Source organism: Oncorhynchus gorbuscha, linkage group LG13 (genome assembly GCF_021184085.1).
Source record: "Oncorhynchus gorbuscha isolate QuinsamMale2020 ecotype Even-year linkage group LG13, OgorEven_v1.0, whole genome shotgun sequence".
NCBI classification, from domain to species: Eukaryota; Metazoa; Chordata; class Actinopteri; order Salmoniformes; family Salmonidae; genus Oncorhynchus; species Oncorhynchus gorbuscha.
The window spans coordinates 4,872,160-4,891,993 of NC_060185.1; the positions used below are offsets into that span (position 1 = coordinate 4,872,160).

A 19,834-nucleotide genomic window follows, 5' to 3' on the forward strand; every position below is an offset into this window, starting at 1 on the left:
AAGCTACAGGCTCCAGACAGCTACAGGCTACGGCTCCAGACAGAAAGCTACAGGCTAAAGCTACAGGCTCCAGACAGCTACAGGCTACGCTCCAGACAGACAGCTACACGCTATGGCTCCAGACAGACAGCTGCAGGCTACGGCTCCAGACAATTGGCTACAGGCTCCAGACAGATGGCTACGGCTCAAGACAGCTACGGCTCAAGACAGCTACGGCTCAAGACAGCTACGGCTCAAGACAGCTACGGCTCAAGACAGCTACGGCTCAAGACAGCTACGGCTCCAGGCTACGGCTCCAGACAGACAGCTACAGGCTACGGCTCCAGACAGCTACAGCTCCAGACAGCTACAGCTCCAGACAGCTACAGGCTCCGGCTCCAGACAGCTACAGGCTACGGCTCCAGACAGCTACAGGCTACGGCTCCAGACAGCCAGCTACAGGCTACGGCTTCGGCTCCAGACAGCTACAGGCTACGGCTCCAGACAGACAGCTACAGGCTACGGCTCCAGACAGAAAGCTACTGGCTAAAACTACAGGCTCCAGACAGCTACAGGCTACGGCTCCAGACAGACAGCTACAGGCTACGGCTCCAGACAGACAGCTACAGGCTACGGCTCCAGACAGACAGCTACAGGCTAAAGCTACAGGCTCCAGACAGCTACAGGCTACGGCTCCAGACAGAAAGCTACAGGCTAAAGCTACAGGTTCCAGACAGCTACAGGCTACAGCTCCAGACAGACAGCTACAGGCTACCGCTCCAGACAGATAGCTGCAGGCTACGGCTCCAGATAGACAGCTACAGGCTCCAGACAGCTACAGGCTACGCCTCCAGAAAGCTACAGGATAGACAGGCAGACAGTTACATGCTCCAGACAGCTACAGACTACGGATCCAGACAGACAGCTACACGCTATGGCTCCAGACAGACAGCTGCAGGCTATGGCTCCAGATAGACAGCTACAAGCTCCAGACTGACGGCTACAGCCTCCAGACTGACAGCTACAGGCTACGGCTCAAGACAGCTACAGGCTATGGCTTCAGGCTACGGCTCCAGGCTACGGCTCCTGACAATTGGCTACAGGCTCCAGACAAATGGCTACAGGCTCCAGACTGACGGCTACAGGCTACGGCTCAAGACAGCTACTGCTCCAGGCTACGGCTCCAGGCTACGGCTCCAGACAATTGGCTACAGGCTCCAGACATATGGCTACAAGCTCCAGACTGACGGCTACAGGCTCCAGACAGACGACTACAGGCTACGGCTCCAGGCTACGGCTCCAGACAGCTACAGGCTACAGCTCTAGACAGCTCCAGGCTACAGCTCCAGGCTACATCTCCAGACAGCTACAGGCTACAGCTCCAGACAGCTACAGGCTACAGCTCCAGACAGCTACATCTCCAGACAGCTACAGGCTACATCTCCAGACAGACAGCTACAGGCTACATCTCCAGACAGCTACATCTCCAGACAGCTACAGGCTACATCTCCAGACAGCTACAGGCTACATCTCCAGACAGCTACAGGCTACATCTCCAGACAGACAGCTACAGGCTACATCTCCAGACAGCTACATCTCCAGGCTACATCTCCAGACAGCTACATCTCCAGACAGCTACATCTCCAGACAGCTACATCTCCAGACAGACAGCTACATGCTACATCTCCAGACAGACAGCTACAGGCTACATCTCCAGACAGCTACAGGCTACATCTCCAGACAGACAGCTACAGGCTACATCTCCAGACAGCTACATCTCCAGACAGCTACAGGCTACATCTCCAGACAGGCTACATCTCCAGACAGCTACATCTCCAGACAGCTACAGCTACAGGCTACATCTCCAGACAGCATCTCCAGACACAGGCTACATCTCCAGACAGCTACATCTCCAGACAGACAGCTACAGGCTACATCTCCAGACAGACAGCTACATCTCCAGACAGGCTACATCTCCAGACAGACAGCTACAGGCTACATCTCCAGACAGCTACAGGCTACATCTCCAGACAGCTCCTCCAGACAGCTACAGGCTACATCTCCAGACAGCTACATCTCCAGACAGCTACAGGCTACATCTCCAGACAGCTACATCTCCAGACAGCTACAGCTACATCTCCAGACAGCTACAGGCTACATCTCCAGACAGCTACAGGCTACATCTCCAGACAGCTACAGGCTCATCTCCAGACAGCTACTCCAGACAGCTACAGGCTCATCTCCAGACAGCTACAGGCTACATCTCCAGACAGCTACAGGCTACATCTCCAGACAGCTACAGGCTACATCTCCAGACAGCTACAGGCTACATCTCCAGACAGACAGCTACAGGCTACATCTCCAGACAGCTACATCTCCAGACAGCTACAGGCTACATCTCCAGACAGCTACATCTCCAGACAGCTACAGGCTACATCTCCAGACAGCTACAGGCTACATCTCCAGACAGCTACAGGCTACATCTCCAGACAGCTACATCTCCAGACAGCTACATCTCCAGACAGCTACAGGCTACATCTCCAGACAGCTACAGGCTACATCTCCAGACAGCTACAGGCTACATCTCCAGACAGCTACATCTCCAGACAGCTACAGGCTACATCTCCAGACAGCTACAGGCTACATCTCCAGACAGCTACAGGCTACATCTCCAGACAGCTACATCTCCAGACAGCTACAGGCTACATCTCCAGACAGACAGCTACAGGCTACATCTCCAGACAGCTACATCTCCAGACAGCTACAGGCTACATCTCCAGACAGCTACAGGCTACATCTCCAGACAGCTACAGGCTACATCTCCAGACAGACAGCTACAGGCTACATCTCCAGACAGACAGCTACAGGCTACATCTCCAGACAGACAGCTACAGGCTACATCTCCAGACAGCTACATCTCCAGACAGCTACAGGCTACATCTCCAGACAGACAGCTACAGGCTACAGCTCCAGACAGCTACAGGCTACATCTCCAGACAGCTACATCTCCAGACAGCTACAGGCTACATCTCCAGACAGCTACATCTCCAGACAGCTACAGGCTACATCTCCAGACAGCTACATCTCCAGACAGCTACAGGCTACATCTCCAGACAGCTACAGGCTACATCTCCAGACAGCTACAGGCTACATCTCCAGACAGCTACAGGCTACATCTCCAGACAGCTACAGGCTACAGCTCCAGACAGCTACAGGCTACATCTCCAGACAGCTACAGGCTACATCTCCAGACAGCTACATCTCCAGACAGCTACAGGCTACATCTCCAGACAGCTACATCTCCAGACAGCTACAGGCTACATCTCCAGACAGCTACATCTCCAGACAGCTACAGGCTACAGCTCCAGACAGCTACATCTCCAGACAGCTACAGGCTACATCTCCAGACAGCTACAGGCTACATCTCCAGACAGACAGCTACAGGCTACATCTCCAGACAGCTACATCTCCAGACAGCTACAGGCTACATCTCCAGACAGCTACATCTCCCTGGGCTGGGACACATCCTTATTCAACTCTGCTGAAGACACCGTCCTTCCCTCACTATGAAACAATGGTTCTTTCAGGGGTCAGCTGAACCACTGTACACACAATTTAGACAGAAGAGACAGTGTGTGAGAGTGTGTGAGTACCGGGTGTCGCAGGGTGCAGAGCTCGTAGAGGACACAGCCGAGAGACCACACGTCGCTGTAACACACACACACACACACACACACACACACACACACACACACACACACACACACACACACACACACACACACACACACACACACACACACACACACACACACACACACACACACACACACACACACACCACGGTAACAATGACAGAGTTCACACATCCCTAAATGTAAACTATTACAAAATGGATAATTCACAAATATATATATATTACTTCGATACAGTAGATTGTAGGGTTAATCAGAATTATAAACGGGGTGGTTCGAGCCCTGAATGCTGATTGGCTGAAAGCCGTGGCATATCAGACTGTATACCACGGGGTTGACAAAACATTTTTACTGCTCTAATTACGTTAGTAACCAGTTTATAACAGCAATAAGGCACCTCAGGGGGGGTTGTGGTATATGGGCTGTGTCAGGGCTGTGTCCTGTGTCCTTTAGCCAATGATATATTAGCCATCTACCACACCTTCCTCTGGGCCTTATTGCTTAAATATAATCATTGATCCATAGGGATGTCAGGGTAGCCTAGTGGTTAGAGTGTAGAGGTGGCAGGTAGCCTAGTGGTTAGAGTGTAGAGGCGGCAGGGTAGCCTAGTGGTTAGAGTGTAGAGGCGGCAGGGTAGCCTAGTGGTTAGGTAGCCTAGTGGTTAGAGTGTAGAGGTGGCAGGGTAGCCTAGTGGTTAGAGTGTAGAGGTGGCAGGGTAGCCTAGTGGTTAGAGTGTAGAGGTGGTAGGGTAGCCTAGTGGTTAGAGTGTAGAGGTGGCAGGGTAGCCTAGTGGTTAGAGTGTAGAGGTGGCAGGGTAGCCTAGTGGTTAGAGTGTAGAGGTGGCAGGGTAGCCTAGTGGTTAGAGTGTAGAGGCGGCAGCGTAGCCTAGTGGTTAGAGCGTTGGACTAGTAACCAGAAGGTTGTGAGTTCAAACCCCCCGAGCTGACAAGGTACAAATCTGTCGTTCTGCCCCTGAACAGGCAGTTAACCCACTGTTCCCAGTCCTTCATTGAAAATAAGAATTTGTTCTTAACTGACTTGCCTGGTTAAATAAAGGTAAAATAAAAGTACAGGTAATTATGACCCTACCTCTTGTTGTTGTACGGCTTACTGTCCCAGATCTCTGGAGACACATAGTAAGGCGTTCCTACGTACGTGTGAGCGTAGGCCTTCGCACTGCGACACAGAATACAGGACGTTAAAAGCAATGAGAAATAACATCTAATAAAAATAAAACTATTTCATACATCGAGTTTACAAAACATTAAGAACGCCCGCTCTTTTCCCGTGACGTAGACTGACCAGGTGAACCCAGGTGAAAGCTACGATCCCTTATTGAGGTCACTTGTTAAATCCACTTCAAAGCAGTGTAGAATGAAAGAGGAGGAGACGGGTTGAAGAAGGATTTATAATTGAGACATGGATTGTGTGTCGTTCAGAGGGTGAACGGGCAAGACAAAATATTTAAGTGCCTTTAAACAGGGTATGGTAGTAGGTGCCAGAATGGTTCACCACCCAAAGGACATCCAGCCAACTTGACACAACTGTGAGAAGCATTGGAGTCCACATGGGCCAGCATCCCTGTGGAACGCTTTCAACAGCTTGTAGAGTCAACATGGGGCCAGCATCCCTGTGGAATGCCTTCAACACCTTGTAGAGTCAACATGGGTCCAGCATCCCTGTGGAACGCTTTCAACACCTTGTAGAGTCCATGACCCGACAAACTGAGGCTGTTCCGAGGGCGAAAGGGGTGGGGGGTGCAACTTGATATTAGGAAGTTATTCTTAATGTTATGTATACTCAGTGAATAATTATATTAATATAGAACCGGAATTAGCGCACGAAGCATCTTCTGGTACCTGTTTAGAACACAGGCTGAGCCAAAGTCACCCAGCTTCACCCTCCCATCGTCTGTCAGGAAGATATTCTGAGGAGAAACGAGAAGGAAATGGATGAAAAAAAAAAAGGACAGTAAAAGAGAACTTCAACTGGCACCGATTCTATCACCAGATTTAGGAGGCGAAACATGACGTGAAAGAGCTTTAAAATGCTTTCTTTTCCCCCCTCAGAAATAGTCTTAAACATACATAGTGGTTCCTCAAAATTAAAAGTTTCGAGCCTCCTTGGCGGCAACAGTTTGTGGTAGAGGATGGCAGATGGTGGTAAATTGCGTCATTCTGTCATTGCGCCACACTAATATCACATGGGTGAGTTAATACGCTGATCTATCGGCAGTCTTAAACCAGGGGGGGATTGGGGGATTTTTCACAACCTAGCCGAGCTATTAGAAAATCCTTTTGGTAATATGAATGGTGTGAATGTTTCAGTCTGAGAGACTCTCTCCTCTCTCCTTTCAGTCTGAGAGACTCTCTCCTCTCTCCTTTCAGTCTGAGAGACTCTCTCCTCTCTCCTTTCAGTCTGAGAGACTCTCTCCTCTCTCCTTTCAGTCTGAGAGACTCTCTCCTCTCTCCTTTCAGTCTGAGAGACTCTCTCCTCTCTCCTTTCAGTCTGAGAGACTCTCTCCTCTCTCCTTTCAGTCTGAGAGACTCTCTCCTCTCTCCTTTCAGTCTGAGAGACTCTCTCCTCTCTCCTTTCAGTCTGAGAGACTCTCTCCTCTCTCCTTTCAGTCTGAGAGACTCTCTCCTCTCTCCTTTCAGTCTGAGAGACTCTCTCCTCTCTCCTTTCAGTCTGAGAGACTCTCTCCTCTCTCCTTTCAGTCTGAGAGACTCTCTCCTCTCTCCTTTCAGTCTGAGAGACTCTCTCCTCTCTCCTTTCAGTCTGAGAGACTCTCTCCTCTCTCCTTTCAGTCTGAGAGACTCTCTCCTCTCTCCTTTCAGTCTGAGAGACTCTCTCCTCTCTCCTTTCAGTCTGAGAGACTCTCTCCTCACTAGACTACTGCATCAGGTCGACAACAACAAAGCGGACGGTTTTCGGAGTTCAGAGAGAACTTGGGTAAATAACAATGGCGCAATTACAATTACACTTACAATTACACTTACAATTACACTTACAATTACACTTACAATTAAACTTACAATTACACTTACAATTACACTTACAATTACACTTACAATTACACTTACAATTGACATGTGGACTGACAAAAAAAAAATATATATATATATATTTTTGAATAAAGTAGTCTAAAACACTTGAAGGCATCAAATTATTGCTTACTGAAACACCCAAAGACATCCAATTGTTATAGCAGGATTTAAAAAATATATTGTTCATTATCTATTCTTTAGGCACATTCTCCCCCTCAAGAGAAATGTCCAAAAAATGCCAGCAACAGGAACAGGTCTGCAACTCACACTGTGACCTTTAAATATATGGAAATATATGGAAATATATGGAAATATATGCGTTGCCAATCGGAAACAGTAGCCATGTAAACACTCTTTACCTTGGACTTGAGATCCCTGTGTAAGATCCGTTTGTCATGGATGTGCATCGTACCAGAACACATCTGAGCAAACCACTTCAGAATCTAGTAACACATAGACATGAAATACAGTCTGAGATCCTGTTTCAGAGGATAAACAAGTTAGGGATAAACGAGATATAAACGAGATATAAACGAGATATAAACGAGATATAAACGAGATATAAACGAGATATAAACGCGATACTGTCGGTTATGGATGGAAACCGTTAATGAAAATAAAACAACAGCCATACGACTGAACTCTTTAAAAAATAAATAAATACAAAATGTACTCTTTTTTTTTTCTTCTCTCTCTCCAATTCTGTGGTATCCAATTGGTAGTTACAGTCTTGTCTCATCTCTACAACTGCAGTACGGACTCAGGAGAGGAGAAGGTCGAGAGCAGTGCGTCCTACGAAACACAACACAGACACTCCGCACTGCTTCTTGACACAGCGCGCATCCAACCTGGAAGCCAGCCGCACCAATGTGTCGGAGGAAACACCGTGCACCTGGCGACCTGGTTAGCGTGCACTGCGCCCGGCCCGCCACAGTAGGTTGGCCGGTAGGGATATCCTTTTCTCATCGTGCACTAGCGACTCCCGTGGCGGGCCGGGCGCAGTGCACGCTAACCAGGTCGCCAGGTGCACAGTGTTTCCTCCGACACATTGGTGCGGCTGGCTTGGATGGCTCTGTGGGTTGGATGGCGCTGTGTTAAGAAGCAGTGCGGCTTGGTTGGGTTGGGTTTCGGAGGACGCGTGGCTTTCGACCTTCGTCTCTCCCGAGCCTGTACGGGAGTTGTAGAGATGAGACAAGACAGTAACTACTAACAATTGGATACCGTGAAATTGGGGAGAAAAGGGGATAACATTTTTATTATTATAAAAAAATGTTTTAATGACATGTTCGTCAACTGCCCTACCATTTAGTATGTACCAGTTAGTGTTTTCAAAACAGTGGAGAAACCATTTACTGGTCTACTATTTGAGATTTGCATTTGGCTGAGTTAGCTAATGACCTAATGAATCCATGAATTGTTTAATGAATGTGTCATACTGTTTCCTGTGAGAACAGTGTGTTCCTCTGTTGTTGTATCCTCTGGAGCAGGTCTCCTCCACCACAGAACTCCATCACTATGTAGAGGTGGCCGTCACCTACAGGAGACAAGACACAAGCACTACTTCATTTGGAAGGGTTTTCTATATGCAGACCCCACATATCACATTCATTAGCCACATTCAATGACATACATAAGCAGAACAAGAGCATTCGACTGGGCACAGATGTCAGTTCAACGTCGAGATTCGATTTACATTTGGTTGAGTTGTCAACTAATGTGAATTTAACATGAAATCAACCAAAAAAAATGACACCCCAGCCCCAAAACCCAGCCCTATACCCCAGCCCTATACCCCAGCCCTATACCCCAGCCCTATACCCCAGCCCCAAAACCCAGCCCTATACCCCAGCCCTATACCCCAGCCCTATACCCCAGCCCCAAAACCCAGCCCCATACCCCAGCCCTATACCCCAGCCCCATACCCCAGCCCTATACCCCAGCCCTATACTCCAGCCCCATACCCCAGCCCTATACCCCAGCCCCATATCCCAGCCCTATACTCCAGCCCCTTACCAAGCCCCATACCCCAGCCCTATACCCCAGCCCTATACCCCAGCCCCAAAACCCAGCCCTATACCCCAGCCCTATACCCCAGCCCCAAAACCCAGCCCTATACCCCAGCCCCAAACCCCAGCCCTATACCCCAGCCCTATACTCCAGCCCCATACCCCAGCCCTATACCCCAGCCCTTACCAAGCCCTTTACCCAGCCCCAAACCCCAGCCCTATACTCCAGCCCTATACTCCAGCCCCATACCCCAGCCCCAAAACCCAGCCCCATACCCCAGCCCTATACCCCAGCCCTATACCCCAGCCCCAAACCCCAGCCCCAAACCCCAGCCCCTTACCAAGCCCCAAACCCCAGCCCCTTACCAAGCCCCAAACCCCAGCCCTATACCCCAGCCCCAAACCCCAGCCCCTTACCAAGCCCCAAACCCCAGCCCTATACACCAGCCGCTTACCCAGCCCTATACCCCAGCCCTATACCCCAGCCCTATACCCCAGCCCTATACCCCAGCCCTATACCCCAGCCCTATACCCCAGCCCTATACCCCAGCCCTATACCCCAGCCCCATACCCCAGCCCCATACCCCAGCCCCATACCCCAGCCCCATACCCCAGCCCCATACCCCAGCCCCATACCCCAGCCCTATACCCCAGCCCTATACCCCAGCCCTATAATCCAGCCGTCAATGTTAATTCAACCAGTTTTTGCCCAGTGGGATTGCATAATCTGACAAGGACGGCAGTATCAAAGCATTTGCATTTCAAAAATCAAGATAGACCATTTCACTGTGTCTACCTTCAAAAGAGTCCCTGAAGGACACTATGCTGGGATGTTTCATCCTGGACAGGAGCACAGCTTCTCTCCTGGTGTTCGCCATCTTGGATTGTGTCTGAAAAAGACATTTATTACTTGTATTTATTATATATATATGTAGTTATTATTTTTTATTTGACCTTTATTTAACCTTTATTTAACTAGGCAAGTGAGTTAAGAACAAAGGTAGGCAAGTTGAGAACAAGTTCTCATTTACAACTGCGACCTGGCCAAGATAAAGCAAAGCAGTTCGACAGATACAACGACACAGAGTTACACATGGAGTAAAACAAACATACAGTCAATAATACAGTATAAACAAGTCTATATACACGATGTGAGCAAATCAGGTGAGAAGGGAGGTAAAGGCAAAAAAAAGGCCATGGTGGCAAAGTAAATACAATATAGCAAGTAAAACACTGGAATGGTAGTTTTGCAATGGAAGAATGTGCAAAGTAGAAATAAAAATAATGGGGTGCAAAGGAGCTAAATAAATAAATACAGTAGGGGAAGAGGTTGTTGTTTGGGCTAAATTATAGATGGGCTATGTACAGGTGCTGTAATCTGTGAGCTGCTCTGACAGCTGGTGCTTAAAGCTAGTGAGGGGGATAAGTGTTTCCAGTTTCAGAGATTTTTGTAGTTTGTTTCAATGCACAATACTCAGGTGCATTGAAGCTGTTCTGGCTGCTCGCGGTGGACCTTCGTCCTGTTAGACACTATGTTAGGCCAGCAGCATACCACCCCACTACTGGCTTGCTTTTGAAGCTAAGCAGGGTTGGTCCTGGTCAGTCCCTGGATGGGAGACCAGATGCTGCTGGAAGTGGTGTTGGAGGGCCAGTAGGAGGCACTTTTTCCTCTGGTCTAGAAAAAATATCCCAATGCCCTGTGTAGGGTGCCATATTTCGGATGGGACGTTGAACGGGTGTCCTGACTCTCTGAGGTCAGTAAAGATCCCGTGGCACTTATCGTGTTAACCCTGGTGTCCTGGCTAAATTCCCAATCTGGCCCTCAAACCATCACGGTCATTCATCCCCCTCCTCTCCCCTGTAACTATTCCCCAGGTCGTTGCTGTAAATGAGAACGTGTTCTCAGTCAACGTACCTGGTTAAATAAAACAAATGTTGGTAGTTACCTGTATACAGTATTCCTTTTTTTAAATGGTAATAGTAACCTACCTTTGGGAGTAGGATCTCTTTCATGACATAGTTCTCATGGTTGATTCTGGATTGGACAAGTAGTGCCCGACCAAAGGACCCTTCACCTATTACTTTATGCACCGAGTACCCATCCATTGTCACACTGGCATTGACCTGAAAGAAGAAGAATATATTACCAGAAAGCATTACAATCAATGTGTGTGTTTGTTGTTTTGGATTTATACTAGCCATCTCAAACATTGGCCTGTCTTTATCACCCAATGTACCATGTTTTGTGTAGCTATCATGTTGTGCTGCCATGTTGAGTCGCTTCCATGCTATGTTTGTTGTTTTAGGTCTCTCTTGTCGTGATGGGTTTTGTCCAAAAATATATATATATTTTTATTTTATTATCCCAGCCCCCGTCACTGCAGGAGGCCTTTTGGTAGGCAGAAATTGTTCTTTAACTGACTTGCCTAGTTAAATAAGGTTTAAATAAAGAATAACATCACTTTATTTATAAAGTGGCCAGTCAATTTGACATGATGGCTTGGGGTAATCACCTGACAGTTAAGCCAAAGATAGGTTACTAGCCAAACGTTTCACCTTCTATTTGAGGTTGAGCTGACAGTCTGATAATGAAACAAGAAACTGTGTAACTACTGCTCACAATCTTGTTCATGAACAAAAATCAAATTTTGAATACACGAGCCTAAAAAAGAAATGCTGACGTTGTCGTTTATAGCTTGGTAAGTAACGTAAATAAAATGCTGCTTTTACATACTTTTCTGGTGGGATTGTGTCAATGTTATCCGCGTGTGTTCGGTATTCTTTGTCCACCGCTCTGCTTCCGTATTATTGTATGACGTGTCAAGGTGCAGTCCTTTTAAAGATATGCTCTAATATCATTCAGCCACTAGATGGCGGTAGAAGTGCAGTTATACATCCAGTATGTGAATAGGATATTTTGAGCGTTTTTTTTTACAATAATGTAATTTAGTTACAAGTCAGGTAGCCTAAATGAAGAGCCCTGTCTCTCTGAGGTAGGGTGGCAGGTAGCCTAAATGAGGAGCCCTGTCTATCTGATGTAGGGTTTAGGTTTGGTTGTGGGCTATTTAAACCCAGTAGGCCCGCCAGCTTTTGTGCAGGCTTGTTTTTCAGTTTGTGAAAACCCTAACCTTAACCACACTGCTAGCCCTAATCTTAACCCTAACCTTAACCACACTGCTAACCCTAACCTTAACCCTAACCTTAACCACACTGCTAACCCTAACCACACTGCTAACCCTAACCCTTAACCACACTGCTAACCCTAACCTTAACCACACTGCTAACCCTTATCTTAACCACACTGCTAACCCTAACCTTAACCCTTAACCCTAACCTTAACCCTAACCTCAACCACACTGCTAACCCTTATCTTAACCACACTGCAAACCCTAACCTTAACCACACTGCTAACCCTAACCTTAACCACACTGCTAACCCTAACCCTTAACCCTAACCCTTAACCCTAACCCTTAACCCTAACCTTAACCCTAACCTTAACCCTAACCCTAACCCTAACCCTTAACCCTAACCTTAACCCTAACCCTAAACTTAACCCTAACCCTAACCCTAACCCTAACCCTAACCTTAACCCTGACCCTTAACCCTAACCCTTAACCCTAACCTTAACCACACTGCTAACCCTAACCTTTAACCCTAACCCTTAACCACACTGCTAACCCTAACCCTAACCACACTGCTAACCCTAACCTTAACCCTTAACCCTAACCCTTAACCCTAACCTTAACCCTAACCCTAACCCTAACCTTAACCCTGACCCTTAACCCTAACCTTAATCCTAACCCATCTACAAGACCCTGCTAGGTAAAGTCCCCCCTTATCTCAGCTCGCTGGTCACCATAGCATCTCCCACCTGTAGCACAATAATCACGTATCTTTTTCATACATTTTTAGGATATTGTCAATTGACTATGTGGCAGTGGTAGGTAGTGACAACCATTCTGCTGTGCTTCGGTGCCTGTTTATGGTATAACCTAAATAAGGCGTGTCCCTGTCAAAATGTAATGCGATTTCAAGCTTTAGCCTCTAGATGGCGGTAAATGTAGAGTTATTAAACCAGAGATTACTGGTAGGCCAGTTATATAAAACAAGTGTTGGGTGGAGCTGTAGGTAATAAGAAAGAGGCGCGGGGGAAAATCAAACCTGTGACCAGCTAGCTGACATCTAATACACGGACCACTGACTAGGGCCTTGCAGAAAATGAACCCTTATGTCGGCAACATTGTCTTTTGTCTTGAGACATATATATGAACGTACTTCACATTGTTAAGAGGAACTTGGTCATAGTGTGGGGATATCAACAACAAAAAAACTGTTGTGATGTCCATTCCATCAACTTCCTGTTTTGTGTTACGAAACAGGAAGTGAAGAAAGGGTGTGATGTTGAGTTTGGGGTCCTCACAGACTCCATTGGAAACGAACCAAGTTGGAACATTATGGCGAGCGTCACTGAGGGTTCATCTATGGATCTAGATCCTACAAATGCGTATGAAAATGTGACAGCCAACCAGCAGGACAACAGAGACAGCTCAGGATTAGCTCAGCACTCAAGCAGAAGAGTCTACAGATTAATTGCTGTGGGTTTTGGATCGCTGTGTGTCCATACAAGTCCTTCTTAACGTGGATCGCTGTGTGTCCTACAAGTCCTTCTTAACGTGGATCGCTGTGTGTCCAAGTCCTTCTTAACGTGGATCGCTGTGTGTCCAAGTCCTTCTTAACGTGGATCGCTGTGTGTCCAAGTCCTTCTTAACGTGGATCGCTGTGTGTCCAAGTCCTTCTTAACGTGGATCGCTGTGTGTCCTACAAGTCCTTCTTAACGTGGATCGCTGTGTGTCCAAGTCCTTCTTAACGTGGATCGCTGTGTGTCCAAGTCCTTCTTAACGTGGATCGCTGTGTGTCCAAGTCCTTCTTAACGTGGATCGCTGTGTGTCCAAGTCCTTCTTAACGTGGATCGCTGTGTGTCCAAGTCCTTCTTAACGTGGATCGCTGTGTGTCCAAGTCCTTCTTAACGTGGATCGCTGTGTGTCCAAGTCCTTCTTAACGTGGATCGCTGTGTGTCCAAGTCCTTCTTAACGTGGATCGCTGTGTGTCCAAGTCCTTCTTAACGTGGATCGCTGTGTGTCCTACAAGTCCTTCTTAACGTGGATCGCTGTGTGTCCTACAAGTCCTTCTTAACGTGGATCGCTGTGTGTCCTACAAGTCCTTCTTAACGTGGATCGCTGTGTGTCCAAGTCCTTCTTAACGTGGATCGCTGTGTGTCCAAGTCCTTCTTAACGTGGATCGCTGTGTGTCCAAGTCCTTCTTAACGTGGATCGCTGTGTGTCCTACAAGTCCTTCTTAACGTGGATCGCTGTGTGTCCAAGTCCTTCTTAACGTGGATCGCTGTGTGTCCAAGTCCTTCTTAACGTGGATCGCTGTGTGTCCTACAAGTCCTTCTTAACGTGGATCGCTGTGTGTCCTACAAGTCCTTCTTAACGTGGATCGCTGTGTGTCCAAGTCCTTCTTAACGTGGATCGCTGTGTGTCCAAGTCCTTCTTAACGTGGATCGCTGTGTGTCCAAGTCCTTCTTAACGTGGATCGCTGTGTGTCCAAGTCCTTCTTAACGTCTCTCTGCGTTTAGTCGACAACCTGAGAGAAGCGAGAGTCCAGTTGGCCTGTGAGAAAGACGTCCGCAAGATATGTCCCCAAGACTGGATAATACAGTATGGCTGCAGTTGTTATTTCATCTCCCTTGACACTAAAAACTGGACTGAGAGTAGACAGGACTGTCTGGACAGAGGAGCAGACCTCGTGATCATAAACAGCAGAGTGGAACAAGTTTTCATCAAAACATTGGGCCACAGAACCTGGATCGGTCTGACTGACAGAGAAGTTGAGGGAACCTGGAGATGGGTGGACGGGACAGCACTGACCGCAAGTTATTGGACTACAACCAGCGAACCAAATGGAGGAGCTGAAGAGAACTGTGCTGAGATTATCGGCATTCACAATGACCCGGTATTGGCCTGGAATGATCTACCATGTTACGATGAACAGCGTTGGATCTGTGAGAGGTCGTTGGTTCTGTGAGAGGTCGTTGGTTCTGTGAGAGGTCGTTGGTTCTGTGAGAGGTCGTTGGTTCTGTGATAGGTCGTTGGTTCTGTGATAGGTCGTTGGTTCTGTGAGAGGTCGTTGGTTCTGTGATAGGTCGTTGGTTCTGTGAGAGTTCGTTGTGTCTGTGATAGATCGTTGGTTCTGTGAGAGGTCGTTGGTTCTATGAGATTCAGCCCTAACATGTCCCTAACACCTACAATAGTATCCACGTCCATTCCAGAACCCACCAAACAACATTATTTTAAGCAAGTAAGGCAAGTCACAATTCATTTAGGGGAAAAGCAGGTTCCGCATTGATAAAAGTCACGTTTTTTCTCTCTCTTTTGACTCCTTTCTCACAGGTTTTGGCATTGCCCCCCCCCCCCCCCCATGCTCATTTAACACGTGTTGTATTCCTTTGTTGTATAATGACCCAGAGTCTGAATAGTTCCATGAAAATCCTAATCAATCCTATATGTTAAAACACTTGTAAGAACTTTATATGGTCACTGATAGTGTTTTATAATGGTCTCCCGACATTATATTGTGATATGTATGCATTTCAGTCATTTATGGACTTATCTGTTGATTTGTGAACACTGTACTGTACATTTTACTCAGGGGTACAACTTTCACTGGGGACAGGGGGGGACATGCCCCCCCCACCACCACCCAGTTTTAATCATTGGAATGTGATATAAAACGAGGCAACGGTGTGCTTTAGGACCATGCAGACACCTCCGAGCGGTCTGGTAGGCTGTTTGGAGTGCTTACCCAACTGAATAAAACTATTTTTAACATGTTTTTTTTTTTAAACAACAATTAAGTTATGCCCCTCCCACTTCTAAAACCAAAGTTGCGCCCCTGATTTTACTACACGTCGTCATTGGGCTAGCATGGCTATTCGTGCTCCCTTTTAGTTGTTCATTTGTACTTTACAGAGGATGTGGTGCTTTAGGGCAGCACAACATTTGTTTTTGGAAGTTGTTATTGTAATTATCAGCTATGTCATGTGTTTTTGTTAAGATATTTTGACAATATTTTACTGTTCTTTAAGAGCACATCATGTACTGTAAATGTACTTAACACCTGCCTGTAATGAAGAACGTTGTCAGGCTGAGGCCTATAGGCTACTGGATATTTACATTTAAAACTATACATTTCATTTATAATTACATTTTTATGTGAAACAACATTATTGTTATTGGCCCCTGTCTACATTCACCTCTTTGGCTCGTTTACATTCACTAGTGAATGACTCCTATCTGGTGATGTATGGGATGTGTAGTTTTAGAGTGTAGAGAACAAGTTGTACTGATGTGGATTAGAACAAACGACCCAACCATCGAGATACAGTAGTGGATTAGAACAAACGACCCAACCATCTAGATACAGTGCTGGATTAGAACAAACGACCCAACCATCGAGATACAGTAGTGGATTAGAACAAACGACCCAACCATCGAGATACAGTGCTGGATTAGAACAAACGACCCAACCATCGAGATACAGTGCTGGATTAGAACAAACGACCCAACCATCGAGATACAGTAGTGGATTAGAACAAACAACCCAACCATCTAGATACAGTAGTGGATTAGAACAAACAACCCAACCATCGAGATACAGTAGTGGATTAGAACAAACGACCCAACCATCGAGATACAGTAGTGGATTAGAACAAACAACCCAACCATCGAGATACAGTAGTGGATTAGAACAAACGACCCAACCATCGAGATACAGTAGTGGATTAGAACAAACGACCCAACCATCGAGATACAGTAGTGGATTAGAACAAACGACCCAACCATCTAGATACAGTAGTGGATTAGAACAAACGACCCAACCATCTAGATACAGTAGTGGATTAGAACAAACAACCCAACCATCGAGATACAGTAGTGGATTAGAACAAACGACCCAACCATCTAGATACAGTAGTGGATTAGAACAAACGACCCAACCATCTAGATACAGTAGTGGATTAGAACAAACAACCCAACCATCTAGATACAGTGCTGGATTAGAACAAACGACCCAACCATCTAGATACAGTAGTGGATTAGAACAAACGACCCAACCATCTAGATACAGTAGTGGATTAGAACAAACGACCCAACCATCTAGATACAGTAGTGGATTAGAACAAACGACCCAACCATCGAGATACAGTAGTGGATTAGAACAAACGACCCAACCATCTAGATACAGTAGTGGATTAGAACAAACGACCCAACCATCTAGATACAGTAGTGGATTAGAACAAACGACCCAACCATCGAGATACAGTAGTGGATTAGAACAAACGACCCAACCATCTAGATACAGTAGTGGATTAGAACAAACGACCCAACCATCTAGATACAGTGCTGGATTAGAACAAACGACCCAACCATCTAGATACAGTAGTGGATTAGAACAAACGACCCAACCATCTAGATACAGTAGTGGATTAGAACAAACGACCCAACCATCTAGATACAGTAGTGGATTAGAACAAACAACCCAACCATCTAGATACAGTGCTGGATTAGAACAAACGACCCAACCATCTAGATACAGTAGTGGATTAGAACAAACGACCCAACCATCTAGATACAGTAGTGGATTAGAACAAACGACCCAACCATCGAGATACAGTAGTGGATTAGAACAAACAACCCAACCATCTAGATACAGTAGTGGATTAGAACAAACGACCCAACCATCGAGATACAGTAGTGGATTAGAACAAACAACCCAACCATCTAGATACAGTAGTGGATTAGAACAAACGACCCAACCATCTAGATACAGTAGTGGATTAGAACAAACGACCCAACCATCTAGATACAGTAGTGGATTAGAACAAACGACCCAACCATCGAGATACAGTAGTGGATTAGAACAAACGACCCAACCATCTAGATACAGTAGTGGATTAGAACAAACAACCCAACCATCTAGATACAGTAGTGGATTAGAACAAACGACCCAACCATCTAGATACAGTAGTGGAATAGAACAAACAACCCAACCATCTAGATACAGTAGTGGATTAGAACAAACTACCCAACCATCGAGATACAGTAGTGGATTAGAACAAACGACCCAACCATCGAGATACAGTAGTGGATTAGAACAAACGACCCAACCATCTAGATACAGTAGTGGATTAGAACAAACGACCCAACCATCGAGATACAGTAGTGGATTAGAACAAACAACCCAACCATCGAGATACAGTAGTGGATTAGAACAAACGACCCAACCATCTAGATACAGTGTTGGATTAGAACAAACGACCCAACCATCTAGATACAGTGCTGGATTAGAACAAACGACCCAACCATCGAGATACAGTAGTGGATTAGAACAAACGACCCAACCATCTAGATACAGTAGTGGATTAGAACAAACGACCCAACCATCTAGATACAGTGCTGGATTAGAACAAATGACCCAACCATCGAGATACAGTGCTAGATTAGAACAAACGACCCAACCATCGAGATACAGTAGTGGATTAGAACAAACAACCCAACCATCTAGATACAGTAGTGGATTAGAACAAACAACCCAACCATCGAGATACAGTAGTGGATTAGAACAAACGACCCAACCATCGAGATACAGTGCTGGATTAGAACAAACGACCCAACCATCGAGATACAGTAGTGGATTAGAACAAACGACCCAACCATCTAGATACAGTAGTGGATTAGAACAAACGACCCAACCATCGAGATACAGTAGTGGATTAGAACAAACAACCCAACCATCTAGATACAATTGGGACAACATATTATATTATTATTATTGTATTATTACGTTTGTGTATGTTTGGTTATCACCGTATCACTTTCCAGTTTAAATGTCTCTTTGGACAAAGTGAAGTGTGTGGCTTTCGCGTTTTCCAACTTTTACTTGCTTGCATAAAAATGAATAAATAAAAAAACATGCAAATGAACGTGGTTGAAACACTTTTTTTCACTCCATGTTTCAAATGAAAGTATGTGAAGTGTATTTCCAGACTAAATGAAACATGACATCTTTTCTTCGACTGCCGACCCACGTCCAATGAACTCTCTAACTTACCATCCATCAACTCCCTCCGTCACCTGGGCTCGTTGATATTAGATCCATAAAGCATATTCTGACTGTTTCACGTAAACCTTAAAAAAAAAAATCGAAACGGCCTCCCGAGTGGCGCAGCGGTCTAAGGCACTGCATCGCAGCGCTTGAGGCGTCCACTACAAACCCGGGTTCAATCCCAGGCTGTGTCACAAGCGGGCCGTGACCAGGAGACCCATGAGTCGGTGCACAATTGGCCCAGCGTTGAAAGACAGAACAAATGTTACCACAAATATTATGGTTAAACTCAAATATACTAATTGATTAAAAAATAATAATAATAATATTTTTTTTGTAAAAGGTATAATCTTTGTAAATTATATCATAAATAGGAGTGGTGGAGTTGTAACACACTCAGCTAACAAGAATATATGGAAATGTCTGTTCTACTCAAAATTACAACCAATTAATTGCAGCACTACCGCAACAAAGAAGAGGCAAGTGGAAGTGGGAGAAGGAACTTGTCTGTCGGCATTAAAGACCCAAAATTGGCTAAAGAATAATTGTGATGAATAAAAAAGTTTAATTTAAGGACCAAAAACTGTACGTCTCCGCAATATAGATGGACGATCCAAGCACACAGCCAAGACAAACGCAGGAGTGGTCTCTGAATGTTCTTGAGTGGCCCATCCAGAGTTTGGACTTGAACCGGGTTCTAATATTTTTGAGAGAGATTGAACACTGGAGGTCAGGGGTTATATCTCATCAATAAACCTTCCTCTACTGCTGCTGCCTGTTACCTTCTAAAGTGTGATCATGGAAGCATCCCAAATGGCACCCTATTCCCTATATAGTACACTACTTTAGAACGGCACCCTATTCCCTATATAGTACACTACTTTAGAACAGCACCCTATTCCCTATATAGTACACTACTTTAGAACGGCACCCTATTCCCTAT

General features: G+C 46.0%; 1 protein-coding gene across 1 annotated transcript in view; it reads right to left on the bottom strand.

Moving 5' to 3' along the window:
- nek3 (NIMA related kinase 3) overlaps nucleotides 1-11,541 on the bottom strand; it is a 28,787-nt gene extending 17,246 nt beyond the window's left edge. The window contains exons 1-8 of the mRNA XM_046296327.1: nucleotides 11,462-11,541; nucleotides 10,717-10,851; nucleotides 9,524-9,617; nucleotides 8,158-8,255; nucleotides 7,081-7,164; nucleotides 5,534-5,601; nucleotides 4,764-4,850; nucleotides 3,633-3,687 (exon numbers count right to left, since the gene is read on the bottom strand). Coding sequence (XP_046152283.1) covers nucleotides 3,633-3,687; nucleotides 4,764-4,850; nucleotides 5,534-5,601; nucleotides 7,081-7,164; nucleotides 8,158-8,255; nucleotides 9,524-9,617; nucleotides 10,717-10,833 — 603 coding nt within the window. The 5' untranslated portion in view covers nucleotides 10,834-10,851; nucleotides 11,462-11,541. The remainder of the gene's footprint in view (nucleotides 1-3,632; nucleotides 3,688-4,763; nucleotides 4,851-5,533; nucleotides 5,602-7,080; nucleotides 7,165-8,157; nucleotides 8,256-9,523; nucleotides 9,618-10,716; nucleotides 10,852-11,461) is intronic.
- Between the last annotated feature and the right edge of the window lie 8,293 nt (nucleotides 11,542-19,834).